Source organism: Marmota flaviventris, chromosome 14, assembly GCF_047511675.1.
Source record: "Marmota flaviventris isolate mMarFla1 chromosome 14, mMarFla1.hap1, whole genome shotgun sequence".
Lineage (NCBI taxonomy): Eukaryota > Metazoa > Chordata > Mammalia > Rodentia > Sciuridae > Marmota > Marmota flaviventris.
Window position 1 is genome coordinate 28,906,173 of NC_092511.1, and position 18,828 is coordinate 28,925,000.

An 18,828-nucleotide genomic window follows, 5' to 3' on the forward strand; every position below is an offset into this window, starting at 1 on the left:
GTACAGCGCCTTCACCCCTTCCCGCAGCACCTGTTCCAGCAAAAAGACCCCAAACAGCATGCTTCCCAAGCTTCCTACGAGAGTAGGGCGGGCGCGGGGAGGTAGATCCCCGCGGCCCGAGCGTCCGTGACAACACCGGCGGCCCGTGAATGCAGCCGGCAGAGGCCTCGTGCGCTTGGGGTCTGGGTTCACCCGGCTGCTTGGAGGAGCGCAGCGCAGCGCCGGGCCTGGGGAAAATGCAAGACGACGTTCCAGGCCTCCTCAAGCTGTCAACCCCGCGCGTCGCAGGGTTCCTGGAGCTGTCAACCCCTCGAGGCGGTGGCTCTGAACCGAGCCCGGGCCAGAAGAGAAAACGTTCACTACGAACGGGAATTTCCTCTCCACTCCTCTGAAAACGTTTGGGGGCAAAGGGGTGTGTGTGCGTGTCAACGTGCATGCTTTGGCGGCGATGGGTACGGCCTCACCTCCAAGTCTGGCAAAGGCCGGATCAGCTGAGCTCCCGGGGCTGAAGCAGTCGCCAAGGGACCCGGATGCCCCGCCTCCCTCTCTCTTGCCGGCAGGAAGCGAGGGGAGGGCGCGTGCGCGAGACACTGTTCCTGCGCATTCGCCACTTCCTCCTAGCCCCTCCTACGGCGGGTTTCCAATTCAGTCGGCCTAGGAAACAGGTGAAGGCGGAGTCCCGCACGTCCTGCGCTAGCTGGTGGGCGCATGCGCAGCGCGGGCTCTCCTGGGGCCGGGCAAAATAGAGGTACCAGGTAAGGATCGGCGGAGGTCTGAGGGGATGGTAGAGGGCGATGCGCGCTAGCTAGGACTACCCATCCGAAGGTGAGCCAAGTTCCCACCCGCAGGTGGTCGCGGCTGTGGCACGCTTCGGCCGGGAGGAATGCAGGAGAGAAGGGACCAAGCATTCCTGAGGGGCGTGTGTAGAAACGAGGGGTTTCTTGTTCTCCTTCTACACATCCCTATTTAGACCATGTCTCCCTTGGCTGTATAGTGGGATCCTCAGTTTGTATGAAACAACACTCTTGCTGTCAACTATCCACCCTGTCTGAGAAAAAAAAAATTTTTTTTTAAACGAGAAACAAATCTGCGCTTACAGCCTTCCCACTCAAAAAATGTTAACTCTATTCTTGCAGGTATTCAGGCGAAAACTGGCATAAATCTTAAATCGTTCTTTCCACACCACCTCCAATTCATCAACAAATCCTGTACGCTCTACATTCAAATATATCCAGAATTCGACCCCTTCCACTGTTATCACTCCAAGCGATGGTCGAAGCCACCGTCTTCTCTGCCAGGATTATGGCCTTGTGAAGTTTATGCTTATGTTTGATGGGAGTGAGTAATGTTAAAGTATATTGTACAGATAGAAAGGAGACTTTTAAGGAATCCGCATCCTCTATTCAGCCCTGCCTTGCACTTTATAACCAAATGGGTTTGTTAAAAATAATCTGATTCTGGATACGGGATGTAGCTCAGTGGTAGAGCACTTGCCTAGCATGGGCTCAATCCCCAGCTCCTCCTCCTCCACCACCATCATCTAATCCTGTCTTCAGTAGCAAAAGCACTGAGACCTGAATTCTTTGTGGTTGTAAATAAGTCATTTAGCCATATTGAGCTTTAATTTCTCCAACTAGAAAATGGGAACTTTATTTCTACTTTATTGGGTAAATACTGATAATTATTTGTAAAAATACACATGAGGAACCTGAGGCTTAGAGACAGAGGCTGAATTATCACAAATGCTATATACAATCATACACATGTTTAACTTAAAGTTTTAAAAATATAATACTATATGATTTACATGTGGAAAATGAATCTATAAAGATTCCCATACAAGGTACAATAGTAACTGTTCCTCTCATTGAACAAGGGGTACATTTTGGTTGGGGAAAAAGTGGGCTCCAAAGTGGCTGACTTATAAAGTTCTGTTTCCTTATGTGATGATGATTTGTATTATCTTTTGCAGTATAACAAACGATCCTGAAATTCAACAGCTTAAAAATAACTATAGTCATTTGTTGTATCTGTTTCTGTGGGTTAGAAATTTGTTAGCAGCTTAGCTTAGCTTGGACTTTCTTAAGAAGCAGTCCTCAAAGTGCCAACCCAATCTGAGTCATCTGAAGGCTTGACTGGAACCAAAGGATCCATTTCCAAAGTAGCTCACTAATGTGGCTCACAGGTTTGTGCTATTGACAGGAAAACTTGGTTCCTCCCATGTGGACTACTCCATAGAGCTTCCTGAATGTCCTCATTATGTGACAGCTAACTTCCTTCAAATAAATCATCTAGCTAAAAGTTGTAGTGTCTACTATGACCAAAAAGTCACACTCCATCATTTCCATAAAATCTTATTGGTTACCCAGGTTAATCCCGTCCACTGTGGGAGGAGATGTTGAAAGCCCAAGAGGCAAGAATCACAAGGGACCATCTTGGGAGATACCACATGGTTATAAGAGTGTTTGCCTTATAATACATTTGTTTATGTAGTTTTCTGTATTTATGATATGTTTATTAAAACATTTTTAAAAGATGTGTTGACCTTGGGAAAAAAGTATTCTATTATTAGAAAATCACAAATATTAAAGACTTTTTTGTGCTTGTTATAGCTAAAATTTTATTAAGAATTTATGATGTTTAGGACACAGTGGTAGGTAGTGAGGACATAAGGGACTTCTTGCGTTTCCCAGCCTAGTTGGAAAGATAAATGTTAAAAGTATTCAGAGCCAGGACAGTGATAGTTTTTCCATCCAGTGTAATTGCCCAGACTCTTGGTTGCAGTTGACATAATCCCAACGCAGGCAAACTTAAATAATACAGAAAGTTGTTAGTCCATGTAGCTGGGAAGGATGCCACGTTATAGCATCAGAAAATGAGGACCTTAGGAACTAGAATTGGAGACTTATTGCTTTTAGGCTTATCTTTGCCCATTTTCTCTATCTGGCTTCATTCTGCAGACAGTCCTCTTTATGTGGCCAAGAAGATGGCCATTCACGGTCTAGCTTCATATACTCCCAATTCAGAAAGCCCAATGAAAACAACTTAATTCTCTACAATGCATATATTCATATCATACAAGGAAAGAAATACTTATTTTCCCTGGTTGTTATCCCTCCTCTCTTTCTGGGACATAGGGTACTATAATTGGTCATCTTTGTGCACAAGGGAATGAGTATAGGGTGCTAACATTGCCACCTTCCTCTAGAACCACTTGGACAGCAGAAGAGTGGGTTATTAGCAAAAAGGATGATAGGAAAAAATAAGCATATGTGCCCTGCAACAAGTGACTACACTTTTGTATCTAGGAGCAGCATTGACATTGCTTGGGAACCTATTAGATATGCGGAATCTTAGGTTCCAGTCCCCAAATCAGATTCTGCATTTTAAGAAGATCCTGGGGCAATTCATGCACACATACAAACACATACACACAAAGTTTGAGAAGCACTTTAAGGGCTAATAATTACATGATGTAAACTACTTTGGTTGGAAACTCTTCCCCCAAAATATTTCCGTATAAACAAGGTATTAATGTATCTGGATGAGCAACTTCCCCTAAAATAGTGCTTATAGAGAGTGGCCTGGAATAGTCAAGACAGGTTTTTATGAAGGAAGATAGCCTTGACCTAGGTGGAAAGGATGTCTGTGCCTATATGCAGTGAAAAGCCCATGTGGCTTGAATAAAAAATCTTTAAGGAGGGTAATAAGTCAGTATATGAAGAATGACCCCATGCTTTGCTAATGTGATTGGTCTTCCATTGCTTGTATGGTCAAGTTCGTTGAAGGATTTGAAGCAAGTAACCTGACCTGGCTTGTATTTAAAAGGGAAAAAGAAACAAACATTCTTTAGACTGTGTAGATGAGGCCAAAGGAAATAAAACCAATTAGGAAGCTATTATAAAATCATTCAGGTGAGGAAAAATTTGAACTAATGTGATCACAACTGTAGAGAAAAAAATGTCTACGAGAAATATTATGGAGGGAGATAGGGGTGACAATATGGAAACATAGGGCATGTTGTGAGGTCTTAGGAGAAAGATGAGTTGTTTGGACTATTGAGTTAGAGAATGCCACAAATAAGGCTGTCCAAAAAGCATCAGATATGTAGCAGAGTTCTGGAGAAAGCTCACCGCTGGGGATACATAAAGGTGTATTCCCATTTGGTAAACCAAATACATATATATATTTACTTTGTTTGATTTTTAGATACTATTACCATATGAAGTTGAACATGGCAGAAGAAGAGGACTATATGTCTGATTCCTTCATTAATGTCCAGTAAGTAAATGTGCACACCGAATGCCATGAAACGTGTAGACTGTGAAGCAGTCTGATTTTAAATGTATGGTTGGAAAGTTATTCTTACTGCTTTATGGAAACATCTCACACAAAGGTATTAGTATTCCTTCCTCCCTTTTAATGCTAACCATTTTATTTCTTCCCTAGATACTTGGGTTGCCCTCTTGTAAGGAAATGTACTCCTTTTCCTTTATTGCATCTTATTGTCTCTTCTGGCTTCTATTTGGCCTTGTTCTTTATTATTGCTGACCTCCTAGGAAAAGTCATGTTTACTATTAATAAGTTCTTAAACTCCATACTTTCTTTAGTTTCCTACCATACGTAACCAGCCTTCATCATTTCTACTAAAATCACTCTTCTTGGACATCACTGATTATGTTCTAATTGCCAGTGATAACAAAGATGATCATAGAGGCCATACTGAAATACCTAAATATTAACTAGTGTCAGGTAAGTAAATGGCAAAGTTATGAGAAAACATCATCTAAAATAATCATTTCCTTTATTGTTCAGAGAAGATGTCAGACCAGGATTGCCCATGCTGAGGCAAATCCGGGAAGCCCGTCGAAAAGAAGAAAAGCAACAAGAAGCTAATTTGAAAAATAGGCAGAAGAGTTTAAAGGAAGAAGAACAAGAAAGACGTGACATTGGATTGAAGAATGCACTAGGCTCTGAAAACAAAGGGTTTGCTTTGCTCCAAAAAATGGGATATAAAAGTGGTCAGGCTCTTGGAAGGAGTGGTAAGTCACATTCAGAAATAGGTATTCCTACCCACCCAATTATGATGTATTTATGAGGAAAAGAGATAACACTTTAATTTTTATCCATCTACAAAAAAAAAATTTAAAACAACTTTAGCTTCTTAGTCTCTTATGTGCTAACAGTCCCTATAAAGAACTTTTATCTTCCGTTTTCAATAATACACATGCCATCACAAGCTGCTTATCAGTGCAGTGCAATCATGAAGGCACTAACAGCTGGAGTGGGGGTGGCTTACAGCAGAGGTAGCAAAGAAGGGTTGAGAAGTGCAGTGGCCAAAGGACTATGAAAAGAATGGGAGAGGATGGCAAGTCTCTACCTGTGGCAGCTGAGTGCCCATTCAGTTGGAGAAGCTCTATTATCACTTTTTAGGAAGAGAAACTGATTATTAAGATGCAGAGGCTTTATATTTAGAGTAGCTTCCTTATGCTGTTTTTCTTTTCTTTCCTACTTTATTATAATTGCTTTTCAGTTGCAAGGCTTTGCTTTCTCTTAAGGCCATCATTGGTTTTGAACCATAATATCAGCATTATTGTTTCTTAAAGTGGCATAAGAGGCTGTGAATTGCTGGTTGCAGTGGTGCACACCTACAATCCCAGTGACTTGAGAGACTGAGGCAGGAGGATTGCATGTTTGAAGCCTGCCTTAGCAATTTAGCAATACCCTCAAAAACTTAGTGACAGCATGTCTCAAACTATAAACTAAAAACGGTTGGGAGTGTAGTTCAGTGGTAAAGCATCCCTGAGCTCAGTCCTCAGCAGCAAAGGTGGGGAGAAGACTGTGAGTCAACCTTATTAATCAAAGGCAAGGAAGGTAATTGATTGTATAGAGAGTATTGATTTCAGTGATGAAAATCACTGAAATGGAGTGGATACATTGTAAAGTGGTATACTATACTGGCTTGAAGTTTGAGGTAGAATTTCTAAAGTAGTTTGCGTTTTTTTATGTTTTTTTTTCTTTTATTTATTTATTTTTTTAGTCATACATGACAGCAGAATGTATTTTGACATATAATACATACATGGAATGTACATACGTCAATCATATTGTCTATTCTATTCTGCTGCCCTTCCTATCCTCCCTTCTCCCCCGCTCCTCTCCCATCCTTTCTCTCTATCCAATCTAAGGTGACACTCTTTTTTTTCTTTTTCTCCTCACAACATCATACATGTATTCTGTATAACAATGAGGTTCTCCTTCCATCTTCCGTGCAACTCCCTTTCTCCCTCTTTTTCCCTCCCACCTCTCTTCCCTATTTAGTGGTAGTCTTCTTCTCATGCTCTTCCTCCCTATCCCATTTTGAGTCACCCCCCTTATATCAGAGAAGACATTCGGCATTTGTTTTTTAGGGATTAGCTAACTTCACTTAGCATAATCTGCTCTAATGCCATCCATTTGCCTACAAATGCCATGATCTTGTTGTTTTTTAGTGCTGAGTAATATTCCATTGTGTATAAATGCCACATTTTTTTAATCCATTCATCTACTGAAGGGCATCTAGGTTGGTTCCACATTCTAGCTATTGTGAATTGTGCAGCTATAAACATTGATGTGGCTGTGTTCCTGTAGTATGCTGTTTTTAGGTCTTTTGGGTATAGTCCGAGAAGGGGAATAGCTGGGTCAAATGGTGGTTCCATTCCTAGCTTTCCAAGGAATAAAGTAGTTTGTGTTTTGTTCTCTTTTCTTAGGAGATGGTATTGTTGAACCAATTCCTCTCAATGTCAAAACAGGTATGTCATTATTCTTGAGCATATTTACCAGTAATAATAACTTATGCATAGATCAACCACAGATATTTGCTTAACACTGTCTTGTGATGGTACAGTTATAGTTCTTACTGCAGGAAACCCTTAGAAAAATGTTAGTTATACACCTTTTAGAAGGTTTTGTTTTCTAGAAAAAAAATAAGTAAAATTAAGGCTTAGTGAAACAGAAGTAAATTTTAGTGAGTAAAAATAAAATTTAAATCATAAAAATGTGGGGGAAATCATAACCCTTAAAACACAACAACATTTTTTTTTGATTGAAGTGTCTTAAAAGTGTTCTGAGATGGATATAGCCACAAAATGTTTTGCCTAATACTGTGATCAAACTCAAAAATAAAAAAATATATGCATATATCTTATTTATCATATTTACATGAAAGTATGACAGTTTATACTGTTACCCTAATTTTTAAAAATGTATATGATATTACACTCTGAGAAGATGATAAAACATATAAACCCAGTGTTTTCTCCTGTCATTCCAGTGAAATGAGGTGGGGTGATTATACTGAAATGAAAATTGTATTTAATTCGTAAATCTTAAATTGTCATGTTACGAAGTAAAGAATCAATAAGTTCCTCATCAGAACTTTATGTTTGTACAGGAAAAAGTGGCATTGGTCATGAAGCATTATTAAAACGGAAAGCAGAGGAAAAATTAGAAAGTTACAGAAGAAAGATTCACATGAAAAATCAAGCTGAAGAAAAAGCTGCAGAACAATTTAGGTAAAATTTGCATTTGGGGGCTGGGGTTGTGGCTCAGTAGTGGAGCACTTGTCTAGCATGTGTGAGGCCCTGGATTTGATTCTCAGCACTGTGTATAAATACATAAAGGTCCATCAGCAGCTAAAAATGTATATATATATTTTAAAAAACTTTGTGTTTGAGCAGGTTTTAGTTTCAAATCCTCTTTATCCTGGTATGTCATCTGGAACTTGGGAATATAAAATGATAAAAGAGAACACAGACATTACTTTACAAATTTTTCTTTCAATTAGAATGCGACTTAAAAATAAGCAAGATGAAATGAAGCTAGAAGGAGACCTGAGAAGAAGCCAGAGAGCCTGTCAACAATTGGATACCCAGAAGGTAAACTGTTACTTGCTTTCAGTTTTGTACAGTGTCTTGGCACCCCATATGATTTGCCACATTTTTACTTAAGAAAAAAGAGCTCCAAGCCTGGTTTATCTAGCTTTTTGCCCATTAAAGCTTTCATGCACCGTGCATTCTTGATCTGTGATAAAATAATGGCTTATTTACTGCAGGAACCCAAGTTATTTGGATTATTCAAAAATGGATACAAAAACAATGCATTCTTTGTTGATTTGAATTTTGATTACTTAGAACTAGAATGTGTGGAGATTCTTTTCTCCATGTTTGATTAACCAAAATTATCTATTTTCAGTCCATATTCAGTACCTTATATGTCTGTAGTAAAATGAAGCTGGAATGCTATTTCATATTTGAATGATTTTTTTAAAAAATTCTTTGTTTTTATCTTAGTAGCCAAATATCATCAAAATAAAACTTCATTTAAAGTCTCAAAAATATTGGTAAAATTTCCAACATATCTAACTAGATTGCTGGTAGCAGTTCTTACTTTGCTGTTTCCATAGGACTTTATTTTTTAATGTATTTCCTGACACTTAAGATTTCCTATCTTATATGTATTATTTTATACCTATAGATTATCTTTCCTGCTAGACTGTCAGCAGCAACTTTGAGACCATATCCCCATAGTTCATGTTATAGTAATATATTCTTAAAACAGCAGTCAGTAAATATTTATTGAAAGATCAAATTCATATTGACCTGAACATATTTGTGGTAATCTTATGCTTAGCTGTGTTTCATGAGAATAATTTTTGCATTTTCAGAATATTCAGGTTCCCAGAGAGGCATGGTACTGGTTGAGGCCTGAAGAGGAGACTGAAGAGGAAAAGGAAGAAAAAGAACAAGATGAAGATGAATATGAGAGTGATGATTTAACTGTATGTTTGGTGCCATTTACCTGATAGCAGGGCTTCTCAGGCTTAGCACTGTTAACACTTCAGGCTGGGTAACTCTTTGTTGTGGGCAGCTGTCCTGCGCACTGGAAGATGTTTATCAGGGTCTCTGGCCTTTACATACCAATTTCACATCCCCTTATGACAATGAAAAACATCTCCAAGCATTGCTAAACATTCCCTGAGGGAAAAAATAATCCCTGTTTGATAACTATTGCTCTACAGGATTGTTTTATTAATCCCACATCAAAATTTCATATGGTTTTTCCATTTAGCTTCAATTTGCTCTCTCACCTCAGCTTCAGTTTGGATGAAGAATTTGCTACAAATGTAAATTCTTTTATACTTGTTTCTGTTAAGTTGTGGAAATGATTTAATGTGTCCCTCTTTCCCCCACCAGTAAACAAAACAAAACAGAAAATATAGTCAAAAAGAAGTAGAGAGTATTCAAAAAAGGAGAATACACATCACTGGTTAATTGTATGTAAGAATTTCATAAATCCCAGCATGGTGGCATTCATCTGTAATCCTACCTTCTCAGGAGTCTGAGGCAGGAAGATCACAAGTTCAAGGCCAGCATGGGCAACTTATTGAGGTCCTGTTTCAAAATAAAAAAGTTTGGGGATGTAGCTCAGTGGTAGAGCACCCTGGAACAATCCCTAGTACTGAGGGAAAAAACAAGAATTTTGTAGAGAACATTCTCTAGAAAAGCCTCTGACTACTTTGCTGGAAGATTACTAATGAGAACTTTTATGACAAAAGCAGACAGTCCCACCTTCACCAATCTACTCAGGGATGGGGTAGATGCGTTAAAACTAGGAGGGGGCTTTACAGATGCCAACTATCATAGAGTCAGTGAAAAACTTTTCTAAATGCTAATCAGTGGTCTCTATTGTGTCTGGCATAGCTGTGAAAAATCTCAGGTGGCTGGTATTCTGGGACATTTTCAAATATATTAAGTCTGCCCGTGGCACCTCTAATAACTGTCAAAAAGTATAGCAGATATTATAGCCTGGGGCAAATTGAGCATGATGTAAGACCTAGAAAAACAGGTTCTATTCAATATGAACTACTAATGTACTTGTGTCTATATCTAGGTACTGGAAAAATTACAAATATTGACTAATTATTTAAGAGAAGAACATTTGTATTGTATTTGGTGTGGAACAGCCTATGAAGGTAAAAAGATACTTTATACTTCTTAAAAATATTGACTATGAATGCTCTTTGATTTTAATAAAAGTCACCTTTCCCATAGACAGTGAAAATTTCTTATTCCATTCAAATAGAAATATGAGGCCAGTGTTTTAAAGAAATAGTGACTATACAAATAATTGATTCCTTATTAGAATTCATTTTAGCTTTTCAGTAACTGAATGTACAGGAGGGAATTTTTCAGTGTTTTGTTTCAAAAACAATTAGAATAACTTAAGGATGATGAATTTTTAAAGACTTATTCTTTAGCTACACATTTGAAAAATATTTAGATTAAATTTTTCAACAAATACATATTATTAGGTAGAATATTGTTCCTAACCATAAAATTCAGATTGTTGAAATCCACCCCTTTTGTTTTTTTCATTATAGGGGGATAAACATGCCCAGTACTGGTTCAATCCCTAGAGCCAAGTGCTTCCCCATGTGCCCAAGTTGATCTGGGTTATTGTTGTTTTTAACTTTTCCTTATTTGTTTAGTAGAGTAAATACCAAACAAAAGTCAAAAGTCATTGCTATATTGAAATTATTTCCTAGTGTCCTATAAAATTTGTATTAATTTATTATTCCCTCACATAAATTACAGATAAAGAAGACCTGTCTTCAAATTGCCCGGGACCAACTTCTGCAGATCATGACTAAGATTATTCCCAATAAAGTGGAAACTGTTTATACCACCAAGGAAAAGGGGCCTTTACTTAATGCTTTATTCTTTTGTGCTTTAGAAATACTTTGTACTTTAGAATATAATTGTTCACTGACTTGAAAAAAAATAATGTAATACTACTCAGAACACAAATATCATAGACATGGACAATTACAATTTATGGCTATATTGTGATGCTTGTGGCATTTAAGGACACTGACAGGTAATTTTCTTATTCCCCTCTTCACTTTTGAACAAACTGAGAAATAAGATACAAGAGTCAGAGGGAGACCAAAATGTCAGCTTTATCAGCCATGAAACTGAAAAAGAGAACAAGGTTGGCTTTTTCTCTAATGAGGCCCCCTAATTTTATTCCTTGATTAGAGAGAACTGCAGTCCTCTTCTTGGTAGGGGCAGAGCCCACTTATGTGTTCTTTGACCAATTGGTTCCAACTGACCAACATGCTCAGTTCTTTATCCAGTATCACCTGTCAGATAAGACACTTCTCTTGTGGGAAGGGATGAATGAAGGTTCAGAGACCTTGTTTCCTTATTTCTCTCTCCCAGGGAACAAGAAGTTCTCTTCCCCAAACCAGGAGGAAAAGGAGGAGGGTAAGACTGGCATCACAGGCAATCCTCCATTAGCACTACTAAATTCTGATAAGTTTTGGAGACAAAGTAGTTTTGTTGTTTCTGGTTCAAGTAAGTTTTCATGGCAAGGGATATGCATTGCAAGTGATCTGTTGCAAGTGTTATCTAAAGAAACTTAAGAATTGGCAGGAACCTTAAATTTCATGTGTTTCGCCTACACTGAATTTGGAAACTCCTGATCAGCATTCCCAGCAAGTGGTAATCCAATCTCTACCTTTATTCTACCAGCTATGGAGTACTCACTGCTTTAAAACCATTCCATTGAGCTGGGGATATGGCTTAAGTAGTAGCGCGCTCGCCTGGCATGCGTGAGGCACTGGGTTCTATCCTCAGTACCACATAAAAATAAAATAAAGATATTGTGTCCACCTGAAGCTAAAAAATAAATATTTTTTTTAAAAAACCATTCCATTGCTAGATAGGCTATAAATTATTTTTATGTTAATTTTTCTCTCCTAAATTAGAATCTGTCTCCCTATAAATTTAATATATATAAGGACATACTATATAGCATAGGTCTAAAGAGTCCCACTGAGGGTCAGGCATCAAAATCATAAACATTTTTTAAAGTCCATATGCTCAGGTTCTCCCCAGTAATTCTGAATCAACTATGTTAGGGGAGCTCTTAGATGTCTATTTTCAAGTTCTAAGAATGAGTTTGATAAGTAACCAAGGATAATAACTAGTGCTGTTGCTTAAATAAAGTGTACCAGCATCACTGTATATTTTTTTGATAATTGTGATTACACCTATGTGATTTTACAGCTTACTTTTCAGTTACCTTTAGCAAGAGATCAATTTCTTCCTTTTACTAAAAACAGCATACACAAGAAAATAGCAAAAGCTATTTTTGCATAGGGCAAGATAATCAACAGTATAACTTGTATGTATTAATCTCTGATGTTATATGACCTAATTCATTTGTTTTCAAATTTTACATGGGGGACTTCAAGAAATAAATTTGCCTCCCTCCTCCCCACCCCAAGATTCTAATGTAATTGGCCACTCTGTCTTGGCATCATGACTTTTGACTCAAGATGCAGCATAGCTTGAGAACCACTAATTTGGTTATCGGTCTCAGTTCTTCAACCAAAAAAAAGTAATAATTTGTATAAATGTACAGATATGAAACACCAATATTTAAGTGTATATTTGGGTACTATTATTTAATATTTGCTCTTTGTCTAAATAGCAATAAAATTGTATTAATAGCTAAAACAAAGGAGTACATCTTTCTAGAACTTGACTAAGCAGGAGGTATGCCTCCATTCTTGTGCACCTAATGTTAAAAATAGAGGCTTCAATAAGAGTGAAACATACTTTTAAGATGGGCATGGTGGCACATATCTATAAGCCCAGCTACTCATGAGGCTGAGGAGAGAGAATCAGGCAACTTAGCAAGACCCTGGTCTCAAAGATAAAATTTAAAAAGATCTGAGGTGTGACTCAATGGTAGAGCACTTACCTAGCATGCTAGAGGCATTGGGTTCAATCCCAGGTACCACACACACATACAAAAAAACTTGTGCAAATAGGCCTTTTGTGACCTCATAACCAGACAATGAAAACTGAGGGAACATTGAAAACAATTTAATTTGCTTTAGAACATTTACATGAAATTTTTAAACTTTAAAACAAAATAAGTTTTAACGTTGTCATTTTTAAGTTTTTTATATAGTCATTACTTTTTTTGTATTGTACATTTGTTTTCAAAGTCCTCTCTAGAGTTTTTTAGCATCTTCCTTAATTATAAATCCAAAATATGCAGCTTCTGACATTCAAAACAAATACTTTAAATGATCAAACTGATTCACCTTACACCTGTTTACTTCAAGTGTTATTTACCAAGCATTTAAGTGTTGGAATATGACGAGGAACATTCTTATTAAATATTAGGCACATTTTGTAGGATCAAGCTTATGAAACTCTTTTATTCCACACCAATCACTAACAGAATTCCTGCTTTCTGCAAGGCAAAGTACCCAATGCCTTTTGCTTTCCAAAAATTTACAGTATACAACAATGGGAGAACCTGCCTTTTGCTTTCCAAAAATTTACAGTATAACAAGGGAAACACGCAAGAATTACTAACCTTGGAAGCAAATGGTAAGCACAATGAGGTGCTAAACAAAGGGAATGCTGGGGGAAGATGACTGCAAGTGGGATATGGTAGGACACCAGGGAAGTAACACAATTTGGTTCTGAAAGATGGGCGTAACTTTGATATGCAAAGTTGTGAAGCAGGAGTTACTATTATAACCCAGAATTCTATTCCTAGATATACATCAAAAAATAAAACATGTCTACATAAATCTTCCATGCATATGTTTGTGGTAGTATTATTCATAATAGCCAAAAAGTGGGAACAATTTATGTTAGAGTCTGTAAACAAGTCTGGATGGCGCCTGGCATATTGCCAGAGGGAGTGGTTTGTGAAGTAACACCAGCAAGCCATTAAGTATGGAGATTTCTTATTGGTTGACTGATGTATCTGGTTTATGCTAATTAAGATAAGCTGTGTGGAATGTATAAATACCTCTGTTGTCCTACAATAAATGGCTCCCACTCCTGCTGTATCAACGTACACAAGTTGTTCGTCACCCCCACCACCCCCCCACCCACCCCCCCACCCCCAGCCGGCTGCGGCAAATTTGGGTCTGAGGTTGTGGCTCAATGGTAGAGCATTTGCATGTGTGAGGCACTGGGTTTGATCCTTGGCACCACGTAAAAGTAAATAAATAAAATAAAGGTATTGTGTCCATCTACAAATGAAAAAATATATTTTTTTAAAAAAAGTGGGAACAACTCAAATGTCTATTAACTGATAAAGAGATACATAAAATGTTACGTATTTGGCAACAAAAAGGAATGAATCACTGATTGATGCTACAACATGGATGAAACTCAAAAGCAAAATACTAAATGAAGAAGACCACTGTCAAATAATTATTTTTATATGAAATGTCTGGACTGAGCAAATTTATAGAGATAAAAATAGATCAGTGGTCTAGTAACATTGGGAGAAGATGGTGAGTGTCCATGGATATAGGATTTCTTTGGGGGGGTAACAAAAATGTTTAAAAATGGAATGTAGTGATGGTTGCACAACTCTTTTGAGTATACTAAACACCAATAAATTGTATATTTTAAGTAGGTAAATTATATTGAATGTGAACTCAATAAAATCATTATTTTATTTTTTTAATTTGTTCTAATTAGTTATACATGACAGTAGAATGCACTTTGACACATCATACGTAAATGGATTGTAACTTCTCATTCTTCTGGTTGTACATGATGTAGGATCACATTGGTCGTGTAATCATATATACACGTAGGGTATTAATGTCCAATTCATTCTACTATCTTTCCTATCCCCATACCCCCTCCCCTCCCTTCACTCCCCTCTGCCTAATCCAAAGTACCTCTATTTTTCCCCAGCCCCACACTTATTGTGAATTAGCATCCACATATCAGAGAAAATATTCAGTCTTTAGTTTGGGGGGATTGGCTTATTTCACTTAGTATGATATTCTTCAGCTCTGTCCATTTACCAGCAAGTGCCATCATTTCATTCTTCTTTAGGCTGAGTAATATTCCATTGTGTATATATACCACATTTTCTTTATCTATTCATCTGTTGAAGGGCACCTAGATTGGTTCCATAGTTTGGTATTGTGAGTTGAGCAGCTATATACATTGATCTGGCTGTGTCACTGTAGTATGCTGATTTTAAGACCTTTGGGTATGAACCAAGGAGTGGGATAGCTGGGACAGATGGTGGTTTCATTCCAAGTTTTCTGAGGAATCTCCATACTGCTTTCCAAAGTGGTTGCATCAATTTGCAGTTCCACCAGCGATATATGAGTGCACCTTTTCCCCCACATCCTCACCAACATTTATTTAAAACCATTATTTTAAAAAGTTACACAGACCTGGGCAGGGTGGTGCATGCCTGTAATCCTGGTGACTCAGGAGGCTGAGGCAGAAGGATCATAAGTTCAAGACCAGCCTCAGCAACTTAGTGAGACCTGTCTCAAAATTTAAAAAAATAAGAAAGGTTTAGGGATGTGGTTCAGTGGTAAAGCACCCCTGTGTTTAATCCACACTACAAAAAAAAAAAAAAGTTGCAGGATTTTCAGTAGAAATGATAGGAGAAGACAGACATGTGCATCTGGGTCTTTAATCCGGTAACAGAATGTGGGATGTGTAATGGGAGCCTCCAGGGAGCAAAGCCCTGCCAAAACTTCAGCCAAGAGAAACTCATTCTACATTTCTGGCCTCCAGAACTATAATAAAATAAATATGTGTTGTTTGAAATCATCAAATTTGTAGTAATCTGTTACTACAACCACAGAAATTAAAATAGGTCTTAACCAAATTAGTCCCCAAAAGATCACACATATCTGAGAAGCATTTTATTTCCCTTACAATTTTGCTTATTTACAGTTTTTAAGTTAGAATTGAAGCCAGTAGTGATGTCACCATACATTTATTAATTGATCCCTTCATCTATGACCATTTTGGGAAAATGAAGGATTAGGATAAGGATAGGTCAAAATCATAGATACTGAACTATAGCCAGTGACAACTGGACAGGCATTTATATGTAGCCAGTAAACATCTAAATACAAATGTTTCCTACCTGCACTTCTTGCAGTCTCTGCATCTTCCCCCTCTGGCAATGCCTCCAACTTGGATCTCCAAATGGGACTCAACATTTTACCTTCCGAACGTACCTCACCATATCGATGGATGGATGGTGGCCCCACTACTGGTTTAAATTCCAAATTACTAAAAACTGTGTATTAGGTAAAGGTGAGACAAGTAAAATACCTCTCAAACATATGTGATTCTTGGGTTTCATCTGATTATATTTTATTTAATGGCATCCAAATCCTGCCACTCACCTGAACAAACCTGGAGATAATCTTTGACCTTGACCTTTTCCATAACCCTCACATCTCCTGTTGTTCAAGCTTAGTCCTTCAGCCTTCTAACCTTTCAAATAGAGTCTCTTCCTGCTCTAACCCATTCTAAGCACATTAATTCCAAGTACTGGTTGGACCACACCCCTGTTTAAAAAAAAAAAATACTCATTTGTCACCTTTGGAGGTTGCTAGGCACTAACTCATTCTAAAAAAATCAATAAACATTGTCATGTGCTGGTTAGTACATGCCTGTCAAAATATAGCTACTCAACTGCTCTGGAGGCTAAAGCAGGAGGGTTCCCTATTATAGGCCAGACTGGACAACTTAGGGAAACCGTGTTAATATAGTATAAAAAGGGAGAAGCAGGGGGATGGGGTTGTAACTTAGTAGTAGAGTGCTTGCCTAGTGTGTGTGGAGCACTGGGTTCAAGTCTCAGCATCACATATATGTAAATAAAAAATAAAGGTCCATTGACAACTAAAAAAATATTTTTTAAAAAAAGGGATAAACATATGGTGCAATCTAATGTAGTTGCTTGCCTCATGTGTACAAGGCCCTGGGTCCGAGCCCCAGTAACACTGAAAAATAAACTTGATAAATACTTATCCCTCTTTCCCATTCAGCTTTAGAGAAAGTTATCTATAGAAAAATCACAAATAATAAATGCAAGAAGTTTGGTAGAATCAGAAAATCAATATTTGGCAAACCCTAAAATGAAATAATGGACCCAGGCAACAATCATCAATGGTTTCTCAAACTGTAAGGTAAAAGAATGATGGAAAGCCTTAAAGTGGATTACACCACTATAACCTACAGATCAATCTAAAAATCACTGAAAATGGAACAATCAGGCATCTTGTTCCTCTTGAAGTATTGCAAAAATAAGTATACAGCATCGCCTATGAAGTACTCTTGAAGAAAAGTGAACCGGAATCAAATCAAGCTTCTAGATCTAACTAGACATCATGGGGATACCATCAGCCAAATCCTAAATGTAGGATGTTCTACAGGACAAATGATCCAGGTCCTTCTTTAAATACATGGCAAAAGGAAAGAAAACAGAGGTAAATGTTATAGAGTACAAGAGACCTATAACCAAATGTACTATTGGATCCAGACTTAAACAAGCAATAAAAAGATATTTTGAGATAACAAAACTGAATGCAGATTAATTACTGTATGATATTAAAAAAATCTTATTAATTTTAAGTGACAATGATATAGTGGTTTTGCTAAAATCTAAAATACCTTATTTATTAGAGATACATTTTTAAATATTTACAAGTGAAATGATTTTTAAAATTTTCTTCTCAGATACTCACATACATATGTACACACAGAGCTGGCTTCACAGACATGTGATCTGTGCACAAGACCATGCTCAGAAGTGTCCACCTTTAATTTTTTTAACAAGGGCCCTACATTTATACTTTGTAGTTGGTCCCACAAATTAGGTGGCTGGCCATACACACACATGTATATACATACTCCACACATAAATATGAATATATGTGTGCATATATATATGCTAAACATATTTAACATAAATAATGTAAGCATGCATGCATGTTACATATGTTTATGTTAAATAAACACACATATTTAACAAATAATATGCATGTGTAGCAATTAAAAATTAACGAGAAGGCCTGTTTCTAGTTAAGTAACTAGATCAAATGGCTCTTTCAAAACTATCTGCAAATAAGGTCCCTGGCTCTTGCCTCTCTCCTCTGATTAAGAAGATACTTTTTTATTTACTATTTTTTTGAGGCTGAAAAGATATATATTCACAAATAAATAGCTGCTAAGAGCTGCTATATTTTTTCATAAGAATAGAAATATTGCACTAAGGGAAGGTTAAAAGGCTACATTCTCATGGCCACCTTCTTAAATTTTTCTTTTTAAGTATATCCTCATTCATTGAAACCAGACATTATTAGTTAAAAGAAAAAAGAGAAAGAAAAAAAACTTCTATCCACCCATAAAACTTTCAAACCTACAGAAAAGTTGAAATAGTAGTACAACCTACACATTTTATCATATTTGCATCCTCTCTCTCCATCTCTTTCCTTCTCCATATATGCACCAATTCTTACTGACCAGTTGAAAGTCCCAAACATCATGACCCTTTACCCCTAAATATTCCTGCATACATTACCTAAGAATAAATGTTTCTCCTTGACCACAAAACTATTGTCACACCTGAGAAAATTAACAATTACATTGTTACCTACTATGCAGTCTGTACTCAAAAAGTTCTCAATTTGTTCCCAAAATGTCTTTTGTAGCCGTTTGCTGGGATTTTTTTTTTTTAATGTACAGAATACAATAAAGATTCAAGCATTGCCTTTTATCATTAGATCTCTCTTGTCTCCATTTAGAATAGTTCCCCTACTTTTTTTTTCATGACATTTGAGTTTTTGAAGACTAAGTCCATTATCTTGTAGAATGACTACATCGACTACATTCAGGATTTAATAATTTCTTCATGACTGAATTCTAGTCAGACCCTTTGGGCAAGAAAGCTAGATGCTATTGTATAATGTTTCTA

The 18,828-nt window shown here is 37.3% G+C and overlaps 3 protein-coding genes across 8 annotated transcripts in view; 1 reads left to right on the plus strand and 2 right to left on the minus strand.

Annotated features, from left to right (window-relative positions):
- Heatr5b (HEAT repeat containing 5B) overlaps positions 1 to 551 on the minus strand; it is an 81,611-nt gene extending 81,060 nt beyond the window's left edge. For 2 of the 3 annotated variants that reach the window (XM_071601495.1, XM_027933514.3), the window contains exon 1: positions 465 to 551. The gene's annotated coding sequence lies outside the window, so the exon portion shown is untranslated. Of the gene's footprint in view, positions 1 to 30; positions 393 to 464 lie in introns of those variants that run through there. The other variant, XM_071601493.1, reaches the window with a different exon arrangement.
- Positions 552 to 622: 71 nt separating this feature from the next.
- Positions 623 to 13,662, plus strand: Gpatch11 (G-patch domain containing 11). 3 transcript variants are annotated; one of them, XM_027933516.3, is made up of 11 exons: positions 667 to 755; positions 1,137 to 1,338; positions 2,048 to 2,185; positions 4,210 to 4,281; positions 4,816 to 5,042; positions 6,750 to 6,791; positions 7,433 to 7,553; positions 7,826 to 7,916; positions 8,705 to 8,818; positions 9,931 to 10,012; positions 10,635 to 13,662. In XM_027933516.3, the coding sequence occupies exons 4-11, from the start codon at positions 4,223 to 4,225 to the stop codon at positions 10,688 to 10,690; spliced, it is 792 nt and encodes a 263-aa protein (XP_027789317.1). In that variant the 5' UTR covers positions 667 to 755; positions 1,137 to 1,338; positions 2,048 to 2,185; positions 4,210 to 4,222; the 3' UTR covers positions 10,691 to 13,662. The 3 variants fall into 3 exon arrangements, with proteins under 3 accessions (XP_071457597.1, XP_027789317.1, XP_027789316.1); XM_027933515.3 differs by lacking the exon at positions 2,048 to 2,185; XM_071601496.1 differs by lacking the exons at positions 1,137 to 1,338; positions 2,048 to 2,185 and having other exon boundaries at positions 623 to 755.
- Positions 13,663 to 14,521: 859 nt separating this feature from the next.
- Positions 14,522 to 18,828, minus strand: part of Eif2ak2 (eukaryotic translation initiation factor 2 alpha kinase 2) — a 36,600-nt gene continuing 32,293 nt past the window's right edge. The window contains exon 17 of one of the 2 annotated variants that reach the window (XM_027933412.3): positions 14,522 to 15,376. The gene's annotated coding sequence lies outside the window, so the exon portion shown is untranslated. The other variant, XM_027933411.3, reaches the window with a different exon arrangement.

Bases quoted from the DNA above. Each gene is read 5' to 3' on its own strand.
- Gpatch11 (XM_071601496.1), top strand. From the start codon at position 709: ATGCGCAGCGCGGGCTCTCCTGGGGCCGGGCAAAATAGAGGTACCAG. The intron at 4,282-4,815 runs GTAAGTAAATGT...TTTATTGTTCAG, and splicing joins GATTCCTTCATTAATGTCCA to AGAAGATGTCAGACCAGGAT. The intron at 10,013-10,634 runs GTAAAAAGATAC...CATAAATTACAG, and splicing joins GTGTGGAACAGCCTATGAAG to ATAAAGAAGACCTGTCTTCA.